Source organism: Loxodonta africana, chromosome 22, assembly GCF_030014295.1.
Source record: "Loxodonta africana isolate mLoxAfr1 chromosome 22, mLoxAfr1.hap2, whole genome shotgun sequence".
Taxonomy (NCBI): domain Eukaryota; kingdom Metazoa; phylum Chordata; class Mammalia; order Proboscidea; family Elephantidae; genus Loxodonta; species Loxodonta africana.
Genome location: NC_087363.1, coordinates 29,039,617 through 29,060,008, shown reverse-complemented (window position 1 = coordinate 29,060,008; position 20,392 = coordinate 29,039,617). Strand labels below are relative to the sequence as shown.

The 20,392-nt window shown below is 41.3% G+C and overlaps 1 protein-coding gene across 5 annotated transcripts in view; it reads left to right on the top strand.

Annotated features, from left to right (window-relative positions):
• Positions 1-20,392, top strand: part of ABHD5 (abhydrolase domain containing 5, lysophosphatidic acid acyltransferase) — a 66,615-nt gene that overhangs the window by 28,984 nt on the left and 17,239 nt on the right. For 4 of the 5 annotated variants that reach the window (XM_064274705.1, XM_064274703.1, XM_064274707.1 and 1 more), the window contains exons 4-5: positions 7,398-7,552; positions 9,997-10,108. In XM_064274705.1, coding sequence (XP_064130775.1) covers positions 7,398-7,552; positions 9,997-10,108 — 267 coding nt within the window. Of the gene's footprint in view, positions 1-7,397; positions 7,553-9,996; positions 10,109-10,822; positions 20,388-20,392 lie in introns of those variants that run through there. The other variant, XM_064274706.1, reaches the window with a different exon arrangement.

Here is a 20,392-nt window from a genome sequence, read left to right as displayed (position 1 = left end):
CTGATTTTGAACTGAGGATTGAGCATTCGTAATATTTATGTCAAAGTGCCTGGATTAGTCTACCATTGAAATATTAGTGATGGTTGAAATGCTTTAACATTATATTTCAGCAGCTTGGTTGTATTTAAATAATGTCAAGTGACTTAAGGGGCCCTGGTGATGCAATAGTTAAGCGCTCAGCTACTAACTGAAAGGTTGGCAGTTCGAACCCACCCGGCAGCTCTGGGAGAAAGACCTGGTGACCTGCGTCTGTAGAAGATCACAGCCAGGAAAACCCTATGGGGCAGCTCTGCTCTGTACAATGGGGTCTCTATGAGTCGGAATTGACAGCACCCAACGACAGCAGTAAGAAGCGACTTTGTGTCTTAAGCCATTTCGTTTTCATTCTTCCTCTTTAAAAATAAAATGTCTGAAGAGGTACCTGGGCTCCAGTCACACAATAAACCTCAGCAGTTGTTTTAAGTCTTATCTATCTTTTTAAATTAGATGGTGTTAATCATACCTTACCCTTATGCTTCTGCGTGTCCCTCATTCGTTCGTTCATCCTTCAGATATGTGCTGGGTATGATGCTATGGGCTGGACTTGGTGGAGAGCAATGGGGAACAGCTTACAATGCTTATGGTCCGTGGGAAAAGAGATAGGAATTCAGTAGCCACCCAAGTAACATGAGCACTGTGATGAGTGCTGTGATGAGGTGGGTGGTGCTGTGAGAGCTCTTGATTAGAACCTGACCAAGTCTGAGGATCCAGTAATGGAACTCTGAAGAAGTGCCTCTGGACTGAGGTCTGAACGGGGAGCAGCAGATGGCAGAAAAGCATTCTAAGCAGTGGGAACCAAAATTGCAAAGGCCCTGCACTATGAGGACACCTGGGCCATTCTGGAAAAGCCAGTGGGGCAGGTGGGCAGAGAGGTTATGTGTGGTTAGTAGATGACTCCAAATGGGGACACAGTGCCTCAGTGTTCCTTCTCCCCGCCCCCCCCCCAAAAAAAGAAAAAATTGCCTTAGTTCATCTCTACTGTCTTACCATGATGTGCAATAATCAGCAATGGCATTTGTAATTTCATTTGTAGATTAATGTGCTGGGTCACAAACCAAAGGGCTACTACTGTGTTTTGGGGCTGCCATTCTGTAAAGCCTCCTTCTTCATCGAGCAATGTCTGATCACCTGTAGGTGAGATGAAAGGGGGAGAGTAGAGTAAGCTGGTGATGATAGCCAAAGATGCCATCTCCTTTCTTTTCATCTGTGTGCCCAGTTCTTCCTTTTAATTTTCCTTTCCTTCTAGACCCAGGCACTCAGGACCCCACACAAAGGCTATCTGTGTTTTATAGGGGTTTTTTTTTTCTTTTTTTTTTAATAAACTAAGCACAAAGAGACTATAGGCATTTTTATTAACTTTAGAAAGTGTTTAACAAAAAGAGCCATTCCAAATTACAATAGAGTAGGTTACAACTGGCCTTTATTTCTCTAGTAAGGTTTTCAGATCCTCTTATCTTTTCCCTTTTGACCCCACCTGGTCTGTCTTCTGACTCTGCAGACCTAGGCCGAGCAATCTTTTTTTTTCTTTTTTTCTTGTGCTTTAGATGAAGGTTCACAGAACAGACTAGCTTCTCATCAAACAGTACACACGTTGTTCCATGACACCGGTTAACAACCAACCCCACGACATGTCAGCACTCTCCCTTCTCAACCCTGGGTTCGCTATTACCAGCTTTCCTGTTCCCTCTTGCCTTCCAGTCCCTGCCCCAGGGCTGGTGCGCCCCTTTAGTCTTGTTTTGTTCCATGGCTCTGTTCAATCTTTGGCTGAGGGATGGACCTCAGGAATGACCTCATTACTGAGCTGAAAGGGTGTCCAGGGGCCATACTCTCAGATTTTCTCCAGTCTCTGTCAGGCCAACAAGTCTAGGCTTTCTTTTCGAGTTATAATTTTGTTCTACATTTTTCTCTAGCTCTGTCCGGGACCATCTCTTCTGACCTCTGTCAGAGCAGTCAGTCGTGGTAGCCAGGTAGCATCTAGTTGTACTGGATTCATTCTGGTGGAGGCCGTGGTAGATGTGGTCTATTAGTCCTCTGGACTAATCTTTCCCTTTTATCTTTAGTTTTCTTCATTCTTCGGTGATCCCGAGGGGGTGAGACCAGTAGAGTATCCTAGATGGCTGCTCACAGGCTTTTAAGACCCCAGACGCTGCTCACCAAAGTAGAATGTAGAACATTTTCTTTATAAACTATGTTATGCTAATTAAGCTAGATGTTTCCCGAGACCATGGTCCCCACAGCCTAGGCAGAGCAATTCTTGTTGGCCCCTTTTGAAAGGAAGGCTTTTCTACTTGACCTGAAGTTGGAGGTATTTAATTTGATGTTCTCTGGGCTGCCTTATTCTCCCTCCAGTGGCTTGAACCCAATGGGAAATACCTGGGGCCAACTTTATCTTGCCAATGGCTCCTTCATGTGCCAATTAGAGCCTTTCTGGTGTCTGATATCAGGAAAAAATGTTGTTTTCCTTTCCTTGTTCCATAGATAAGACCTGTAGACTCCCTTCTGGGTTCTAGGTCTGATTGTTCTTGTTGCATAATTTCTGGCAGGTGGCTGACTTTAAATCTCATAAAGGTCAGGTTTATATACCCTAGTTAGCATTTAGACTCAGCCGTCCCAGTGTGTTGGAGCACGTGGTGTTTGCTGCTTTGCCCTTTAGACTCTAATCTGCTCACCATCTTTAACCTCAAGACCTACGCCGATGACTAAGAGAAGAATGCCCTTTCTGTATTAACACTGGTGGGTTCTTCTCTTGTTCGTGCTCTGCTGGTTCTTGTTTTTCCTGTTGATTGGATCAGTCTCTGACCCTTGACAAAGATGTCTCATGGATGACTCACATATGCTGTCTGGCTAGACTTAAACCTATCCTTTACTCTAGATGTGAACTAACAATCCCCTCAGGCTATCCTCTGTGAAATATTAGAGGGTAGGGGCCTGGATTATTATAATACTTTAGATATGCATTAAAACCATGTAACTTCTATCAAGTGAGGAGATGATCTTTTCACCTAGGAGATGAAAAGTTTGACAGGGAACTTGGTCCAGTTCAAGGTTATAATAATCTGTGAGACAAAATCTGTAATCAGGCTTCCTGAAGGATAAAAGTTAAATTACTTGCTGGTCACATGGTTCCAGTCACTCTCTTCCCATGCTTTGTGGAGTAAATTCTGCTCTAGTAGTCTTCCCGGAAACCCTGGTGGTGTAGTGGTTAAGAGCTATGGCCGCTAACCAAAAGGCCAGCAGTTCAAATCCACTAGGCACTCCTTGGAAACTCTATGGGGCAGTTTTGCTCTGTCCTGTAGGGTCTCTATGAGTTGGGATCAACTGGACAGCAACAGGTTTGATCGGTTTTCTTTTTTGTTAGTAGTTCTCGTATTTTTGCTACGATAGCTAGCTAACATTTACTGGGTATTTATGTGGTAACCACCAATCTAAGTGCCTTTCATGGTGTATTTCATTTAAGATCCTCAAAACCAAAAACAAACAATAATTATTTTCTGAGGTCTTTTACATGTAGGCTGAGCAGATGATACACAACTAAAGTTCGGTTTGTTCTAGAGCTTTAAAAGTTATCTTCAAAAATTGTTTTACTATTAACCCTCAGTAGGAATTATATATATAAGCCTGTGGGTATCAGAAACAAAAGTTTTGTGGAATGATACTTGGGTTTCTTATGTGGCATGCTTTTCTGTTCCAAACCATACTATTTTATTAAAACAAAGTAGTACTGATTCCCTCAATGGGTTTCACTACCCACAACCCACCAACAGGGTTAATATAAGAAACAGAAATATATTCTTATGTCATCTGGGGGGCCAGAAATACCCAGACTGGACTAAGTCCTGTGCTTACTCTTTGATTATGCTTTATAAAATTTGCATATCTGTATAGATAAGGAATAATAGACATATTAACTCATTTTCCTTGTAGGCATATGGATATTATCCTATCACTGACAGCATTGCATTTCAACATAGATCTTGAAATGTTCTATGTGATGATGAACGCAATGACATTCCTCTTCAATTTGCAATTTCCAGCACAGTAGACCATGTGATTGCCTGATTCAGAACTGCCAATACCAGTCCGTTTCAGCTCACTAATGCCTAGGATATCGATCTTTATGCATTCCATTTCATTTTTGATGACTTCCAATTTTCCTGGATTCATACTTCATGCATTCCACATTCCTATTATTAATGGGTGTTTGCAGCTGTTTCTTCTCATTTTGAGTCTTGCCACATCAGCAAATGAAGGTATCAAAAGCTTGACTCCATCCACATCATTAAGGTCGACTCTACTTTGAGGAGGCAGCTCTTCTCCAGTCATATTTTGAGTGCCTTCCAACCTGAGGGGTGCATCTTCCAGAACTATGTCATACAATGTTCCACTGCTATTCATAAGGTCAGTTTTTTCAGAAGTAGACTACCAGGTCCTGCTTCCTAGTCTGTCTTCATCTGGAAGCTCTGCTGAAACCTGTCCACCAAGGGTGACCCTTCTGGTATTTGAAATACCGGTGGCAAAGCTTCCAGTACCACAGCAACACACAAGCCACCATAAGGACTAAAGGGAAACATGGGAAAGGATAATACTCCAGATGTTTATGGAGCATCTGCCGTGTGCTAGCCTCCATGCTGTGTGCTGAAGACACAGGACTGAACAACGGTGGGTGCGTTTTCCCCCTTTCAGAAAAAGGGGACATTTGCTCTGGTGTATATACTTTGCATGATTGTTTAAACTGGCATTTTTAACCTAGGAACGATATTTGAAGATACATTTTAAACAAGTCAGGGCAAATGGAGGCAAAAACAAAATAATCGCTTAACTAGGGATAGGTTTGACTCTTCCCTCCTCCGGTTTTCCTTTGTCCATCCTTTTCTTGGGCTAGCAGCTCAGTAAGATCCTGAAACAGACTGGGCAAGATCCCTTTACACATTTCTAACAAAAATTTAACACTCTTTTGGGGTAGGATATGTTTTAATAAAGAGTTCATTTTTCTCTTTAGGAGGTAGGTCAGTAGTGAGTTGTACTGGCTGTTCCCTAACATGAATCTGCTGCTACTAGGTGGCTGTCTCATTAATTCTGCTCACACTCCTGGTGCACATCCTCTGTCCTAAATCTCACTGTGGCTGTAGTAAAGGGAATTTAGAAAGGAATCAGAGCATAAGAGATTGTCTCTGCCATGTAGATACATATACAGGTAGTCCCCAACTTACGATGGGTTTCTCTTCTGACAGTTCCATCCTAAGTCGGTTCTGATGTAAGTCGAATGAATACCTCCTTTGTTTTTTAGTTTTTGTTATTACTGCCTTCTATTATCAATATCTTTATAAACCTGATCTTTGACAGTCTGTGAGTGAACATCTGAGAATGATAGCATCAGCCAATCACGTCCTGCAACATTGTATGTAGTACATATGAAAGATGGTCATAAGTGTGGTGTGTCTGAAACTTGAACATGTTGTAAGTTGGGGACTACCTGTGTGTGTGTGTGTGTGTATGTATTTCTCTCTTTCCATATCTTATTAGCAAATAGTCTTATATAAAGCTTTTAGGCATTAAAACAGCAGTAAGTATATGAAACTCTCACGTTATCACTTGTCTCTACACAGATTCATGGTTATATTCTGTACTTTGGTTAAGTTTTGAGTATGAGATTTGAGAAAGCCTTTAAACAAGTCTTCTCATTGCTGTGAATTTTAGGATATCGTGTTAGATCTAGCCTAGGAGTGATAGAAGTTAAGCTCCACCTTTATTAATATGTTTATCTTATGTTGCTTAGCCTATTCTTAGGAGAGTCCTCTGCCCAGTGGCTTGTTGACGTCTCTTAGAATACTTCAGTCAGGAAATAGGGGCTTTAGCTCTCATTCTTCTTTAACAAGCTGTGTGTCATAGAGCAGGCCGTATAGTGCATCTTGGCCTCCTTCTCATCTGTGATGAAAAATCGAACTGAGTATTCTCCAAGGACCCTGAGAGCTCTGTGCTCTGAAGGTTTGTGTTTCAGAAATACAGTCAGAGGACTTTTTGCTAACTCGTCTTTATCTGTGTCGATGAAAATAATAAGACAGATTTTATATAAGGGATAATAGCTATCTGTGCCCGTGTTCTTCTTTCTTTACTCTTCCATTTCAGTTATGACTTAGGGACTTTGAAGTCATTGCCATTTCATCCTTGGGCGATTTTTGCTGATCTTTGTGCCTGTTTTGGTTGCAGTTGAATATTATATTGTGTCAGAGGACCTTTATGCTTTGTTTAGAATCTTTACTGTGTATGAAACCATGATGCACTTATATGGCAGCAGTGTTGATAGTTCTGGTTCTCCCTTATCATGAAGAAGTTTTACTCCATGGAAAAGTAAGTCCATTAGTGGTGTGAAGCAGTTTTTATATAAGTTGGACTGAGATTTTTTTATCTCTTTGGCCAGGAAAGAAGAAAATTGGGAAAGGATTAGGAACAGAAGCTAATGCCAGTACATCATGATTTGTTAGTTAGGGGAGATGTGTTTCTGTTCACCAAATTTCAGAATCCCCAAACTAGGGGTTATTTTTAGTCTTATTACATTTACGTCATGTTTGTGAAAAGTTCCTTTTGAGCCCACCTAAACCCCTGACTTCCTTAAATTTTAAGAATGATTGATTCATAGGTTGTTGTTGTTAGGTGCTGTCGAATCAATTCCGACTCATAGTGACCCTGTGCACAACAGAACGAAACACTGCCCGTTCCTGAGCCATCCTCACAATTGTTGTTATGCTTGAGCTCACTGTTGCAGCCACTGTGTCAGTCCACCTCGTTGAGGGTCTTCTTCTTTTCCACTGACCCTGTGCTCTGCCAAGCATGATGTCCTTCATATGAGATAATAGTTATTGTTGGGTATCTGAGGCTACTTTATAAGAGTATGATCTGAACCTTTAGTAATTGCTACAGTGTCAAACTCAAAATACATGGAACCTTTGGATTTTTCTGAGGGGTCAAAGTACTGTATCATCTATCAGAGTGTAGCTTAAACACAACAAACACCCTCTTGTCCTGTCTCTCAAGATGAGTCACTCAGTTATCACGTGCCCTTTTGAACATCTCTTTATTATCCAGATTCAGATATATTGAATAGACTCAACAGCAACAGGTTTGGTTTTTTGGTTACCTATATTAAAAATAAATCCTCTTTCTACCATACCTCTCTCAGATCCCACCAAATTGCAGAGGTTTTGCATAGTAAGAACATGATACAACCTGTCCAACCATTACTCTTCTCTTTAATATGAGAGTTTTTAAAGCTGTTCCATTCTACTTTATAAATGTTGTCAGTCCTTATAGTCTTAGGGTGAATTTATCAAATGAACTTAAATTTGTTCTCTCCCCAACAGGGTTACTCATCTCATTTTAGTGGAGCCTTGGGGTTTCCCTGAGAGACCTGATCTTGCTGATCAAGACAGACCAATTCCTGTTTGGATCAGAGCCTTGGGAGCTGCATTGACTCCCTTTAACCCCCTAGCTGGCCTCAGAATCGCAGGACCCTTTGGTGAGTGCTGATGTCTTGGAGAAGCAAAATGTTTGTAGATTACCAGTAGAGAAGTATTCACTAATATCACCTTTGTTCGTCAAAGTCTGAAAAACCAACCAACTAACAAACAAAAAACCAAGCCCTTACTTTCTATTCCTCCTCCAATGATAAGTACCAGGCCATACACAAAAATGAACAAAACAGGCTTTTTCTTCTCAGAGTCTTTATATAGCAAATAAAGCAAGTAATTAGAAAGCAGATAAGGAGGGGAATGGTGAGGATGGGATTAGTCATCTTTGAAGATTCTGAAAAAGCCAAGTGAGCAAAGTCTCAGGAAGTATCTGCTTGCCCAGTGCATGGGGAAAAGAAGTGGAGTTTGTTGACCTGATGGTGAGCATTAAAGAGCAGTTGGCCAGTCTAGCTGATGGGTCACAAAGCCTCGACTGTGGGGGTAACAGGAATCACCACATTCATCAGTCTGTTCTTTGCCCCATAATCTCAAAATGTTAAGAAGATAAAGCCATTCTTTTCCACAAAAAATTTGGGGACTGCTGATTTATATTTCCATTCATGTGTTGAGGTACTTGTGTTTAGTCACTGATTTAAGTTCATCTGTCTCTCAGCCCTTGTGCCTTGGCCCTATAACTATGGGGATTTTTGTACCTTGTTGTCACAGATGCTGATGATCTGGACCTCTACCTTTCCCCCTTATGATTTGTATCAGTTAGGAATGCTTTCAGCTGCAAGTAACTGAATACCTGACTAAGTGGCTTAAACCGTAAAGTCTTTTACTCTTTCCTTAACAAGCAGTCTGGAGGTAGGTGGTTTCAGGGTTGATAGCTAGCTCATCACTGTCAGGGCTCGTCAGGGCTCGTGTCTGTGTCTGTGACTTCCTTGGCCTTTTTCCTCACGGCTGTAAGATGACTGGCATGAAGCATTATCTCACAAAACAGCACCTTAAGCAAGAAGAAAGGAAAGCATGGAAAGCAGTCTCTCTCCATAATGCTCTCCGTTGTCAGTGAGGAAAACCTTCCCTGGAAGGCTCCAGCAGACATCCATCCCTTTATTTCTGCCAACCCTTAGTCCTTCCATCAGCAAAGAAGAATAAATTTCTCTAACTGACCAATCATGATTTATTCCTAGGGGCTGAGGGAGGAGCCTGCTTTCCTGGGCGCATTGCTGCCTAACTGATATTGTATAAAAGTAGGATTCTGTTAGCAAGAAAAGAAGAGAGGCATGGGGCAAGGGGATGGGAGTGTGGGAATAGCTGTAGATTCTGCATAGACAACTGTAGATTCTGCTCCCCTCTGCCCAGCCCCGGCCCCTCCTTGCCTTCCTTGTTTTGGTGCCATCCCTGCAAAGAGACTTTAGCAATTGGGAGAAGCACAGGGTTGAACTGGTGACCATACTCCCTCAGTGCTCTTATAAATGATATCCTTTCCCTGTCCCCAACCTTCTTCCCCCTCCCTAGTAGAGCCACTGCTTCTTAGGTGCTTGGTCCTGTTCCCTTGATGAAATGTTGAAGAGATTCATTTAGTCCATATGGTGCTGAAATAGAAATGGATTTTATCGGATCACAAAGAGCAACTATGGGAAATACGAAGTTTGAAAAGAAATTAGGGGATGGTGATAGGGGAGAAAGGATACCTACGGGAAGACTTTTAAAGCCACATCCTCTGTCTCCCAGGATTGCTTGCACTTGGCTGGGGTAGGGATGATGCAGAATATCAGCTGTATCATAAAAATTCCTGTTGGAGCTCTGTAATTCCTTCAGAGATAGAAAGGTAGGACCAGGAAAGATGTAAAACCTTACTAAAGTAATGGGTCAGTAGCGGTAGCAGAAAGGAAAACTGACCAATCCCTGGGGCCCCCAGAAGAGGAAAGTGACCAGAAGGTGGCTGCGGCTCCTCCTTCTCTTTCCCTTTAGGGTCCTTGCCCCTGTCTGTCCCCTCAGGGCTGGGGCCTGGGAGCCACCATGGATGGCCTTAGCAGGGAGTGCTGCTGGTGTCCCAAGCAGAACCGCTGAGTTTATTTTCCTACAGCAACAATTACATATCCCAGTTCACTTCATTTAGATGCTGATGGGCTGTAGTTATGGAGGAAATACAAAGTAAAAAGTTAATTTTATTTGTGAGCTACTCTACTCATCTGCCATGTTTAAAAGAATTTATTTTCCCACAGAAACAAGTCTTAGAAAACCAACTTACATGGTTGTAAGCTCTTGAAGCACATCTGTGAGTCAGTGTCCACCACTCGTTAATTCTGACCTTACTCTTTCCTTTGGGGAACTTGAGGAGAGCAGCTTTCAGGGCCTATGCTTTTTTCCATCTAAAATGTGTTTGAATACGTGTGTACATGCATACACACGACATTTCATTGCACAGGCAAGCACTAAAACTTTCTTACATCGTCTACTAGTTAATTAGAACTTGAAATATATGTTTTTATTTCATATGAAATAGGTTTAAGTTTAGTGCAACGTTTAAGACCTGATTTCAAGCGGAAGTACTCTTCGATGTTTGAAGATGATACCGTGACAGAATACATCTACCACTGTAATGTACAGACGCCCAGGTAACGTTTACGATTCTAATTTGACGTGTTTGCCTTTTAGACTTTTTGAAACATGTGAGTGGTCCAGAAGACGTTATCATTAAATGATTAAATATAAAAGGACAAATGTCTAGTACTTCTTAATACCCTCACCTATTCAGGGGAGACCTACTGTAACATCGTGCTGGGTTCTGATGGGGCTTACAAAAGTAAGACATGCTTTCTTCTCCCGATGTGCTTATGGATAGGCTGAGGGAACAATGGCCTTGGTTATCTCTAGGAGATGATCTGAGCTGAGGGATAAGCAATAATTTCACATTACGGCCACATTTCCCAAACTGGGTATGAACGTTCAACAGAAAGAGGTTCTGGATTAAACAGAAGTAAATGGTTTTCTGTACTGTGCATCATCTTAGAACCTTTATTTTACCAAAGTGCATTAAATCTCTCAGGTGCGTGGGAGATAGTGTACAGCATTTTCTAAGTTCATTCAGCGATTACAAGTTGCTCTTCCACTGAGCAACTCTTAGTATCTGTAGAAGATGGATATAGAAGGTGAAAAGTGAGCAGGATTGGTGGAGGGAGATAGAAGGAATTCTGCATGTATTTTGACAGTGATTAGGAGAGAAAGAAAAGTAGCCAGATGGAGCAAGAGAGCCAATCAAAACTGTTTATTTTGAGATTATGGGGCAAAGAACAGACTGATGAATGTGGTGATTCCTGTTATCCCCACAGTCAAGGCTTTGTGACCCATCAGTGGAGAATACAGAGCCTGAAGATAGTGGGGAGCTAGGAGGAGGCTGAAAGACCATGGCCATGGAGTTCCTAAGGAGAACATCAGGAACAGAGTGCAAAGATGAGAGCTCCACTTCTCATGGTTTGTTGTGCAGTGAGATATTGGGGAACTTGTGAAAAATGCAGTTCCTGAGTCCTCAGTCTTAGATTCCGACTCGCAGTTCTCGGCTGCATCTTTAACCAGGGCTTCAGATGGCCCCAGTACAGATGGGGCATGGACCACACTTTAAAAACAAGTGATACCTCATCCTTTCCAGGATTAAGACTTGGGTGAAAGGCTGAGAGGCTAGAAGCAGGGACAGCCTCCCTCAGTTGTTGTTTTTTTCCCCCCTCCCTTTTGGCAGACAATATGTTCACCTATGTTATTAAAAGATCGAGGCCAGAGAAGCTACTGAGGTGGAGCTGTAGCTTTTTTGTTTGTTTGTTTTTAAAGTAATTTTTATTGTGATTTAAGTGTAAGTTTACAAATCAAGTCAGTCACACATAAGCCTATATGCACCTTACTACGTACTCCCATTTACTCTCCCCCTAATGAGTCAGCCCGCTCCCTCCCTCCAGTCTCTCCTTTTGAGACCCTTTTGCCAGCTTCTAACCCTCTCTACCCCCGCCCCATCTCCCCTCCAGACAGGAGTTGCCAACACAGTCTCAAGTGTTCACCTGATACAAGTAGCTCACTCTTCATCAGCATCTCTCTCCAACCCATTGTCCAGTCCCTTCCATGTCTGATGAGTTGTCTTCAGGAATGGTTCCTGTCCTGGGCCAACAGGAGGTTTGGGGACCATGACCGCCGGGATTCTTCTAGTATCAGTCAAACCATTAAGTCTGGTCTTTTATGAGAATTTGGGGTCTGCATCCCACTGTTCCCCTGCTCCCTCAGGGATTCTCTGTTGTGCTCCCTGTCAGGGCAGTCATCTGTTGTGGCCAGGCACCATCTAGTTCTTCTGGTCTCAGGATGATGTAAGTCTCTAGTTCATGTGGCCCTTTCTGTCTCGGGGTCATAGTTATCCTGTGACCATGGCGTTCTTCATTCTCCTTTGATCCAGGTGGGTTGAGACCAACTAATGCATCTTAGATGGCCGCTCGTTAGCATTTAAGACCCCAGATGCCACACTTCAGAGTGGGATGCAGAATGTTTTCATAATAGAATTTATTTTGCCCATTGACTTAGAAGTCCCCTTAAGCCATAGTCCCCAAACCCCCGCCCTTGCTTTGCTGACTTTCAAAGCATTCGGTTTATCCCAGAACCTTCTTTGCTTTTGGTCCAGTCCAGTTGAGCTGCCCTTCCCTGTATTGAGTATTGTCCTTCCCTTCACCTAAAGTACTTCTTATCTACTAACTAATCAGTAAATAACCCCCTCCCACCCTTCCTCCCTCCCCCCTCTCATAACCACAAAAGAATGTGTTCTTCTCAGTTTATACTATTTCTCAAGATCTTATAATAGTGGCCTTATACAATATTTGTCCTTTTGCATCTTGACTAATTTCACTGAGCATAACGCCTTCCAGTTTCCTCCATGTTATGAAATGTTTCACAGGTTCCTCACTGTTCTTTATCGATAGGTAGTATTCCATTGTGTGAATATACTATAATTTTTTAACCATTCATCTGTCGATGGGCACCTTGGTTGCTTCCAGCTTTTTGCTGTTGTAAACAGTGCTGCAATAAACATGGGCGTGCATATATCTGTTCGTGTAAAGGCTCTTATTTCTCTAGGGTATATTCCGAGGAGTGGGATTTCTGGGTTGTATGGTAGTTCTATTTCTAACTTTTTAAGAAAATGCCAGATAGGTTTCCAAAGTGGTTGTACCATTTTACATTCCCACCAGCAGTGTATGAGAGTTCCAGTCTCTCCACAGCCTCTCCAACATTTATTATTTTGTGTTTTTGGATTAATGCCAGCCTTGTTGGAGTGAGATGGAATCTCATCTTAGTTTTAATTTGCATTTCTCTAACGGCTAATGATGGAGAGCATTTTCTCATGTATCTGTTGGCTGCCTGAATATCTTCTTTAGTGAAGTGTGTGTTCATATCCTTTGCCCACTTTTTTGCTTGGGTTGTTTGTCTTTTTGTGGTTGAGTTTTAACAGTATCGTATAGATTTTAGAGATCAGACGCTGGTCAGAGATGTCATAGCTGAAAATTTTTTCCCAATCTGTAGGTGGTCTTTTTACTCTTTTGGTGAAGTCTTTAGATGAGCATAGGTGTTTGATTTTTAGGAGCTCTGGTTTCTCTTTGTCATTTTTAGTAATGTTTTGTATTCTGTTTATGCCTTGTATTAGGGCTGCTAACGTTGTCCCTATTTTTTCTTCCATGATCTTTATCGTTTTAGTCTTTATGTTTAGGTATTCGGTCCACTTGGAGTTAGTTTTTGTGCATGGTGTGAGGTATGGGCCCTGTTTAATTTTTTTGCAAATGGATATCCAGTTATGCCAGCACCATTTGTTAAAAAGACTATCTTTTCCCCAATTAACTGACACTGGGCCTTTGTCAAATATCAGCTGCTCATATGTGGATGGATTTATATCTGGGTTCTCAATTCTGTTCCATTGGTCTATGTGCCTATTGTTGTACCGGTACTAGGCTGTTTTGACTACTGTGGCTGTATAATAGGTTCTAAGATCAGGTAGAGTGAGGCCTCCCACTTTCTTCTTCTTTTTCAGCAATGCTTTACTTATCCGGGGCTTCTTTTCCTTCCATATGGAGTTAGTGATTTGTTTCTCCATCACATTAAAAAATGTCATTGGAATTTGGATCGAAGTGCATTCTTTGTATAGATGGCTTTTGGTAGAGTAGACATTTTTACTATGTTAAGTCTTCCTATCCATGAGCAAGGTACGTTTTTCAACTTATGTAGGTCCCTTTTAGTTTCCTGCACTAGTACTTTGTAGTTTTCTTTGTATAGGTCTTTTACATCTTTGGTAAGATTTATTCCTAAGTATTTTATCTTCTTGGGAGCTACTGTGAATGGTATTGATTTGGTGATTTCCTCTTCGATGTTCTTTTTGTTGATGTAGAGGAATCCCAGTGATTTTTCTATGTTTATCTTATAACCTGAGACTCTGCCGAACTCTTCTATTAGTTTCAGTAGTTTTCTGGAGGATTCCTTAGGGTTTTTTGTGTATAAGATCATGTCATCTGCAAATAGAGGTAATTTTACTTCTTCCTTGCCAATCCGGATGCCCTTTATTTCTTTATCTAGCCTAATTGCTCTGGCGAAGACCTCTAGCACAGTGTTGAATAAGAGCGGTGATAAAGGGCATCCTTGTCTGGTTCTCAAGGGAAATGCTTTCAGGCTCTCTCCATTTAGAGTGATGTTGGCTGTTGGCTTTGTGTGGATGCCCTTTATTATGTTGAGGAATTTTCCTTCAATTCCTATTTTGCTGAGAGTTTTTATCGTGAATGGGTGTTGGACTTTGTCAAATGCCTTTTCTGCATCAATTGATATGATCATGTGGTTTTTGTCTTTTGTTTTATTTATATGGTGGATTACATTAATATTATTATTAATATTTCTAATATTAAACCAACCTTGCATGCCTGGTATAAATCCCACTTGGTCGTGGTGGATAATTTTTTTGAAATGTTGTTGAATTCTTTTGGCTAGAATTTTGTTGAGGATTTTTGCGTCTATGTTCATGAGGGATATAGGTCTGTAATATTCTTTTTTTGTGGTGTCTTTACCTGGTTTTGGTATCAGGGATATGGTGGCTTCATAGAATGAGTTAGGTAGTATTCCATCATTTTCTATGCTTTGAAATACCTTTAGTAGTAGTGGTGTTAACTCTTCTCTGAAAGTTTGGTAGAACTCTGCAGTGAAGCCGTCCAGGCCAGGGCTTTTTTTTGTTGGGAGTTTTTGGATTACCTTTTCAATCTCTTTTTTTGTTATGGGTCTATTTAGTTGTTCTACTTCTGATTGTGTTAGTTTAGGTAGGTAGTGTTTTTCTAGGAATTCATCCATTTCTTCTAGGTTTGCAAATTTGTTAGAGTATAATTTTTCGTAATAATCTGATATGATTCTTTTAATTTCAGTTGGGTCTGTTGTGATATGGCCCATCTCGTTTCTTATTCGGGTTATTTGTTTCCTTTCCTGTATTTCTTTAGTCAGTCTAGCCAATGGTTTATCAATTTTGTTAATTTTTTCAAAGAACCAGCTTTTGGCTTTGTTAATTCTTTCAATTGTTTTTCTGTTCTCTAATTCATTTAGTTCAGCTCTAATTTTTATGATTTGTTTTCTTCTGGTGCCTGATGGATTCTTTTGTTGCTCGCTTTCTATTTGTTCAAGTTATAGAGACAGTTCTCTGATTTTGGCTCTTTCTTCTTTATGTATGTGTGCATTTATCGATATAAATTGACCTCTGAGCACTGCTTTTGCTGTGTCCCAGAGGTTTTGATAGGAAGTGTTTTCATTCTTGTTGTATTCTATGAATTTCTTTATTCCCTCCTTAATGTCTTCTATAACCCAGTCTTTTTTGAGCAGGGTATTGCTCAGTTTCCAAGTATTTGATTTCTTTTCCCTGAGTTTTCTCTTATTGATTTCTACTTTTATGGCCTTGTGGTCTGAGAAGATGCTTTGTAATATTTCGATGTTTTGGATTCTGCAAAGGTTTGTTTTATGACCTAATATGTGATCTATTCTAGGGAATGTTCCATGTTCGCTAGAAAAAAAACTATACTTTGCAGCTGTTGGGTGGAGTGTTCTGTATAAGTCTATGAGGTCAAGTTGGTTGATTGTAGCAATTAGGTCTTCCGTGTCCCTATTGAGCTTCTTACTGGAAGTCCTATCCTTCTCTGAAAGTGGCGTGTTGAAGTCTCCTAGTATAATTGTGGAGGTGTCTATCTCACTTTTCAGTTCTGTTAAAGTTTGTTTTATGTATCTTGCAGCCCTGTCATTGGGTGCATAAATATTTAATAGGGTTATATCTTCCTGGCCAATTGTCCCTTTAATCATTATGTAGTGTCCTTCTTTATCCTTTGTGGTGGATTTAACTTTAAAGTCTGTTTTGTCAGAAATTAATATTACTACTCCTGCTCTTTTTTGATTGTTTGCTTGATATATTTTTTTCCATCCTTTGAGTTTTAGTTTGTTTGTGTCTCTAAGTCTAAGGTGTGTCTCTTGTAGGCAGCATAGAGACGGATCGTGTTTCTTTATCCACTGTGAGACTCTCTGTCTCTTTATTGGTGCATTTAGTCCATTTACATTCAGCGTAATTATAGATAAGTATGTGTTTAGCGCTGTCATTTTGATGTCTTTGTGTGTGTGTTGTTGACAATTTCATTTTTCCACTTAGTTTTTTGTGCTGAGACTTTTTTTTGTAAATTGTGGGGTTTTCATGTTCATAGTAGTTGAATTTATGTTTGCTGAGTCATTATGTTTTTCTTGGTTTTTATTTTGAGTTATGTAATTGTTAGACCTCTTTGTGGTTACCTTAATATTTACCCCAGTTTTTCTAAGTAAAAACCTAACTTGTATCGTCCAATATCGCCTTGTTTTCCTCTCCATATGGCTGTTCTAGGCCTCCTGTATTTAGTCCTTCTTTTTGATTATTGTGATCTTTTACCTAATGACTTCAATGATTCCCTGTTTTAAGCATTTTTTTTTCTTTTTAAAATTAATCTTAATTTGTTTTTGCGATTTCCCTAATTGAGTTGATATCAAGATGTTCTGTTCTGTGACCTTGTGTTGTGTTGCTATCTGATATTATTGATTTTCTGACCAAACCATTTCCTTTATTATTTCTTGTAGCTTTGGTTTGGTTTTTGCAAATTCTCTAAGCTTGTGCTTATCTGTAAATGTTCTCATTTCACCTTCGTATTTGAGAGAGAGTTTTGCTGGATATATGATCCTTGGCTGGCAGTTTTTCTCCTTCAGTGCTCTATATATGTCATCCCATTGCCTTCTTGACTGCATGGTTTCTGCTGAGTAGTCTGAACTTACTCTTATTGATTCTCCTTTGTAGGAGACCTTTCTTTTATCCCTGGCTGCTTTTAAAACTTTCTCTTTCTCTTTGGTTTTGGCAAGTTTGATGATAATATGTCTTGGTGATTTTCTTTTTGGATCAATCTTATATGGGGTTCGATGAGCATCCTGGATAGATATCCTTTTGTCTTTCATGATGTCAGGGAAGTTTTCTGCCAACAGATCTTCAACTATTCTCTCTGTATTTTCTGTTATCCCTCCTTGTTCTGGAACTCCAATCACACGCAAGTTATTATTCTTGATAGAGTCCCACATGATTCTTAGGGTTTCTTCATTTTTTTTTAATTCTTTTATCTGATTTTTCTTCAACTATATTGGTGTCAATTGCTTTATCCTCCAACTCCCCCACTCTGCATTCCAGTTGCTCGATTCTGCTCCTCTGACTTCCTATTGAGTTGTCTAATTCTGTAATTTTACTGTTAATCTTTTGGATTTCTGAATGGTGTCTCTCTATGGATTCTTGAAGCTTATTAATTTTTCCACTATGTTCTTGAATAATCTTTTTGATTTCTTCAACTGCTTTATCAGTGTGTTCCTTAGCTTTTTCTGTAGATTGCCTTATTTCATTTTTGAGGTCATCCCTGATGTCTTGAAGCATTCTGTAAATTATTTTTTTATATTCTTCATCTGGCAATTCCAGGATTGTATCTTCATTTGGGAAAGATTTTGATTCTTTGATTTGGGGAGTTGTAGAAGCAATCACGGTCTGCTTCTTTATGTGGTTCAATATCGACTGCTGTCTCCGAGCCATCTATAAGATATTGTAATGATTTATTTTATATTTGCTCACTGAGTCTTATCTTGTTTTGTTTTCTTTCAATATATGTAGATGGGCTACTAGATTGTGCTGTCTTGATTGTTGTTGCCTTTGAATCACTTATATCCTATTACCACCTGGTTTGGGCTATTACCAGAAATATAAGCCTAAGAGTCCATTCACTATTCCTGAGTAGAATCTGATTTTGGGTGACCAAGTGTGTGGTATAGACTGTCACCTATTCACTTAGAGGAGTGGTGGTGATAGTTGTGTGCGCCAGATTCTAGTAGCAGTAGGGAGTCACACTCCAGGGGGGGGCAGGATGTTGATAGGCTTCCCCCAAGTGCCAGTGAGGTAGGTGTGTCTCTATTCCTAAAGCACTTTGGTGGGTGGGTTCTGCAGGTGTACCTTAGGCACCTAATGCATGTACCTCTACAGATTGGTAGGTGTCACTATCCTCAGACCCCTATGGCAGGAGGCTAGGTGGTTTGGGTGGAGCTTCAGCCCTCAGTTCCCTGTTATGGGTCAGTGAGGGCTCTGTTTAATAGGTAGAGATATCAGACCTGGGAAACTTGTCTTTCCAGTAAACAATTACAGTGCATTACAGTCAGATCACTATCAGAATTGCCTTTGCATTATAATAGCCACCTTGTTGCCTGTAGGGATGAAAGCCCAAGACTGTGGATCTCATATGCTTGGCTGGAGCTGGTTCTGTATTTTCAGTCCAATTTCGGGAAGTCAGGGAAGGATGTTTGGTCCCTGGGTTTTTTGTAGCTGCTTCTCTCAGGCCAGGAGAATGGGTTAGGAAAGGCCAAAAAAAAAGAAAAAAGCTGCAGAGGACTTCACTCTCTGGCCCAGGAAATTCCAATGTTAATGAAGCTACCTGGGAAGGGGAGGGGAGGGATCAGATAGATAGGAGAGAGTAGCACCCAGGTATATAGACAAAGTTACTTATCTTGCTTGGTGATGACTGGTTTATCTGAGATTCCCAAGGGATGTGTAGCCTGTGTGCGCTGACTGGGTCGAGATTGTCCCTGAGGGTCAGGCCAGTTTCCTGTGCTTGTGCTGTCTCAGAAGCCGTGGTCGGTTCCTCTGCTCCCAGCCCAAAGCCCAGTGCCAAGGTTCCCTGGCTGGGACGCGCACTCCAGGCTCCAAAACTAGTCGCTGCTTCCCGGTGACTTCTCCTCCTGTCAGCCGCATTGCTGCGCTGCCTGCGTGCACTGGGTGGGCTTTCCCCGAGGTCACTTCTGGGGGCTAGGGCTGCGTCCCATGTTTGCGCCATCTCAGGATGCCATGCTCAGCTCCCCTGCATCCAGTCCAAAGCCCCACGCCGAGGTTTTCTGACTGGGATGCTGGCTCCAGGCTCTGAAAACAGTCGCTGCTTCCCCGTGGTTGCTTGTTCTCTCATTAGCTGCATCAGTGTGCAGCCTGCTTGTGCTGCCTGAGTCTCTACGGAGGTTACCCCAGAGGCTAGGGGTTAGGGCTGTGTCCCATGCCTGCCCTACCTCAGCAAGGCACAATCAGCCCCGCCACTTGGCACCAGGGAACCGTGGGGCTCAAGGCTGTGGCACGGGTCGCCGGTTCCAGAAGCGCTTGCTGCTTCAGAACGCAGCTTTTTGCTCCCCTGTCACTCAGGTCAAGTCTTTAGATCTGTGTTTGATGGTCAGGGTTTGTAGATTGTCATGTATGTGATCGATTTGCTTGTTTTTCCGAGTCTTTGTTGCAAGAGGGATCTGAGGTAGCTTCTACCTAGTCAGCCATCTTGACCCGCCTCCGAGCTGTAGCTTTTTAATAAAATAGGTTAGAGTCTCTCTGCCAAGAGTGAGGAAAGCTGGAGGGCCGGGGCCTTGAGCGATTGATATTTTGTGACTCTCTAGGCACTTGCGTCTGGTCTGTACATTTATTAGCTTGGTCCAACGGTTTTCAGTGGTCTGTTCCGGGAACATCATTCTTTTCCTGCATCATCTTGGTGTTTTATTCTTTACCTGCACACTTTCATGGTGACATGTGCCATGTAGTCCTAGTTTGTTGCCTTTCTTATGGTGGAACTTGAATTCTTCATATAAGGCAATTTATAATTCTGCCTACTACTGCAAGAATAGCAGAAATGACAGCAAAAAGACCTATCCCAGCAATTTGCAAAAATAACTTAGTGCAAGTTTCTTCTTGGTAATGGCTTTGCCATTGCAGTAAGAAGCTGGTACCATGAACCATTGGAAAAGTTACCGTCTGTATCAGTTTGAAATACCTAACTCAGAGTGAAAAAACATATTTTAACTATCTCCACAAGAAGTAATTTAATATTTTCATGATAGAGAGTTGTTGTTGTTAGTTGCCATCAAGCTGATTCTGACTCATGGTGACCCATGTGGAAAGTAGAACTGCTCCTTAGGGTTCTCAAGGCGGTGACCTTTCAGAAGCAAATTGCCAAGCCTGTCTTCTCAGGTTCTTCTGGGCGGGTTCCGGTCATAAACCTTCCAGCCAGCAGTGAAGTGCACCACCCGGAGACTCCATGATAGAGAATTAGCATTCCATGTTTTGGCTTAGCAGAAGAAAACTTTTTAAAATTCCTATAATTCAAAGCAGCCTTGTTTATCTAACAGTGTAATATCTTATGTGGGGTTTGTTCCCTTAACTTTGTAGGAAGTTATTTTCTATTTAAGCTGACATTCTTGGATGAGAGAGAAGCTAAATGTGAGTGTGTTTTAATAGAGATGGGAGTACTGATACATACCTTCCCAAAAGCTGTACATGTGACTTCCTCCTTTCCCTTTAA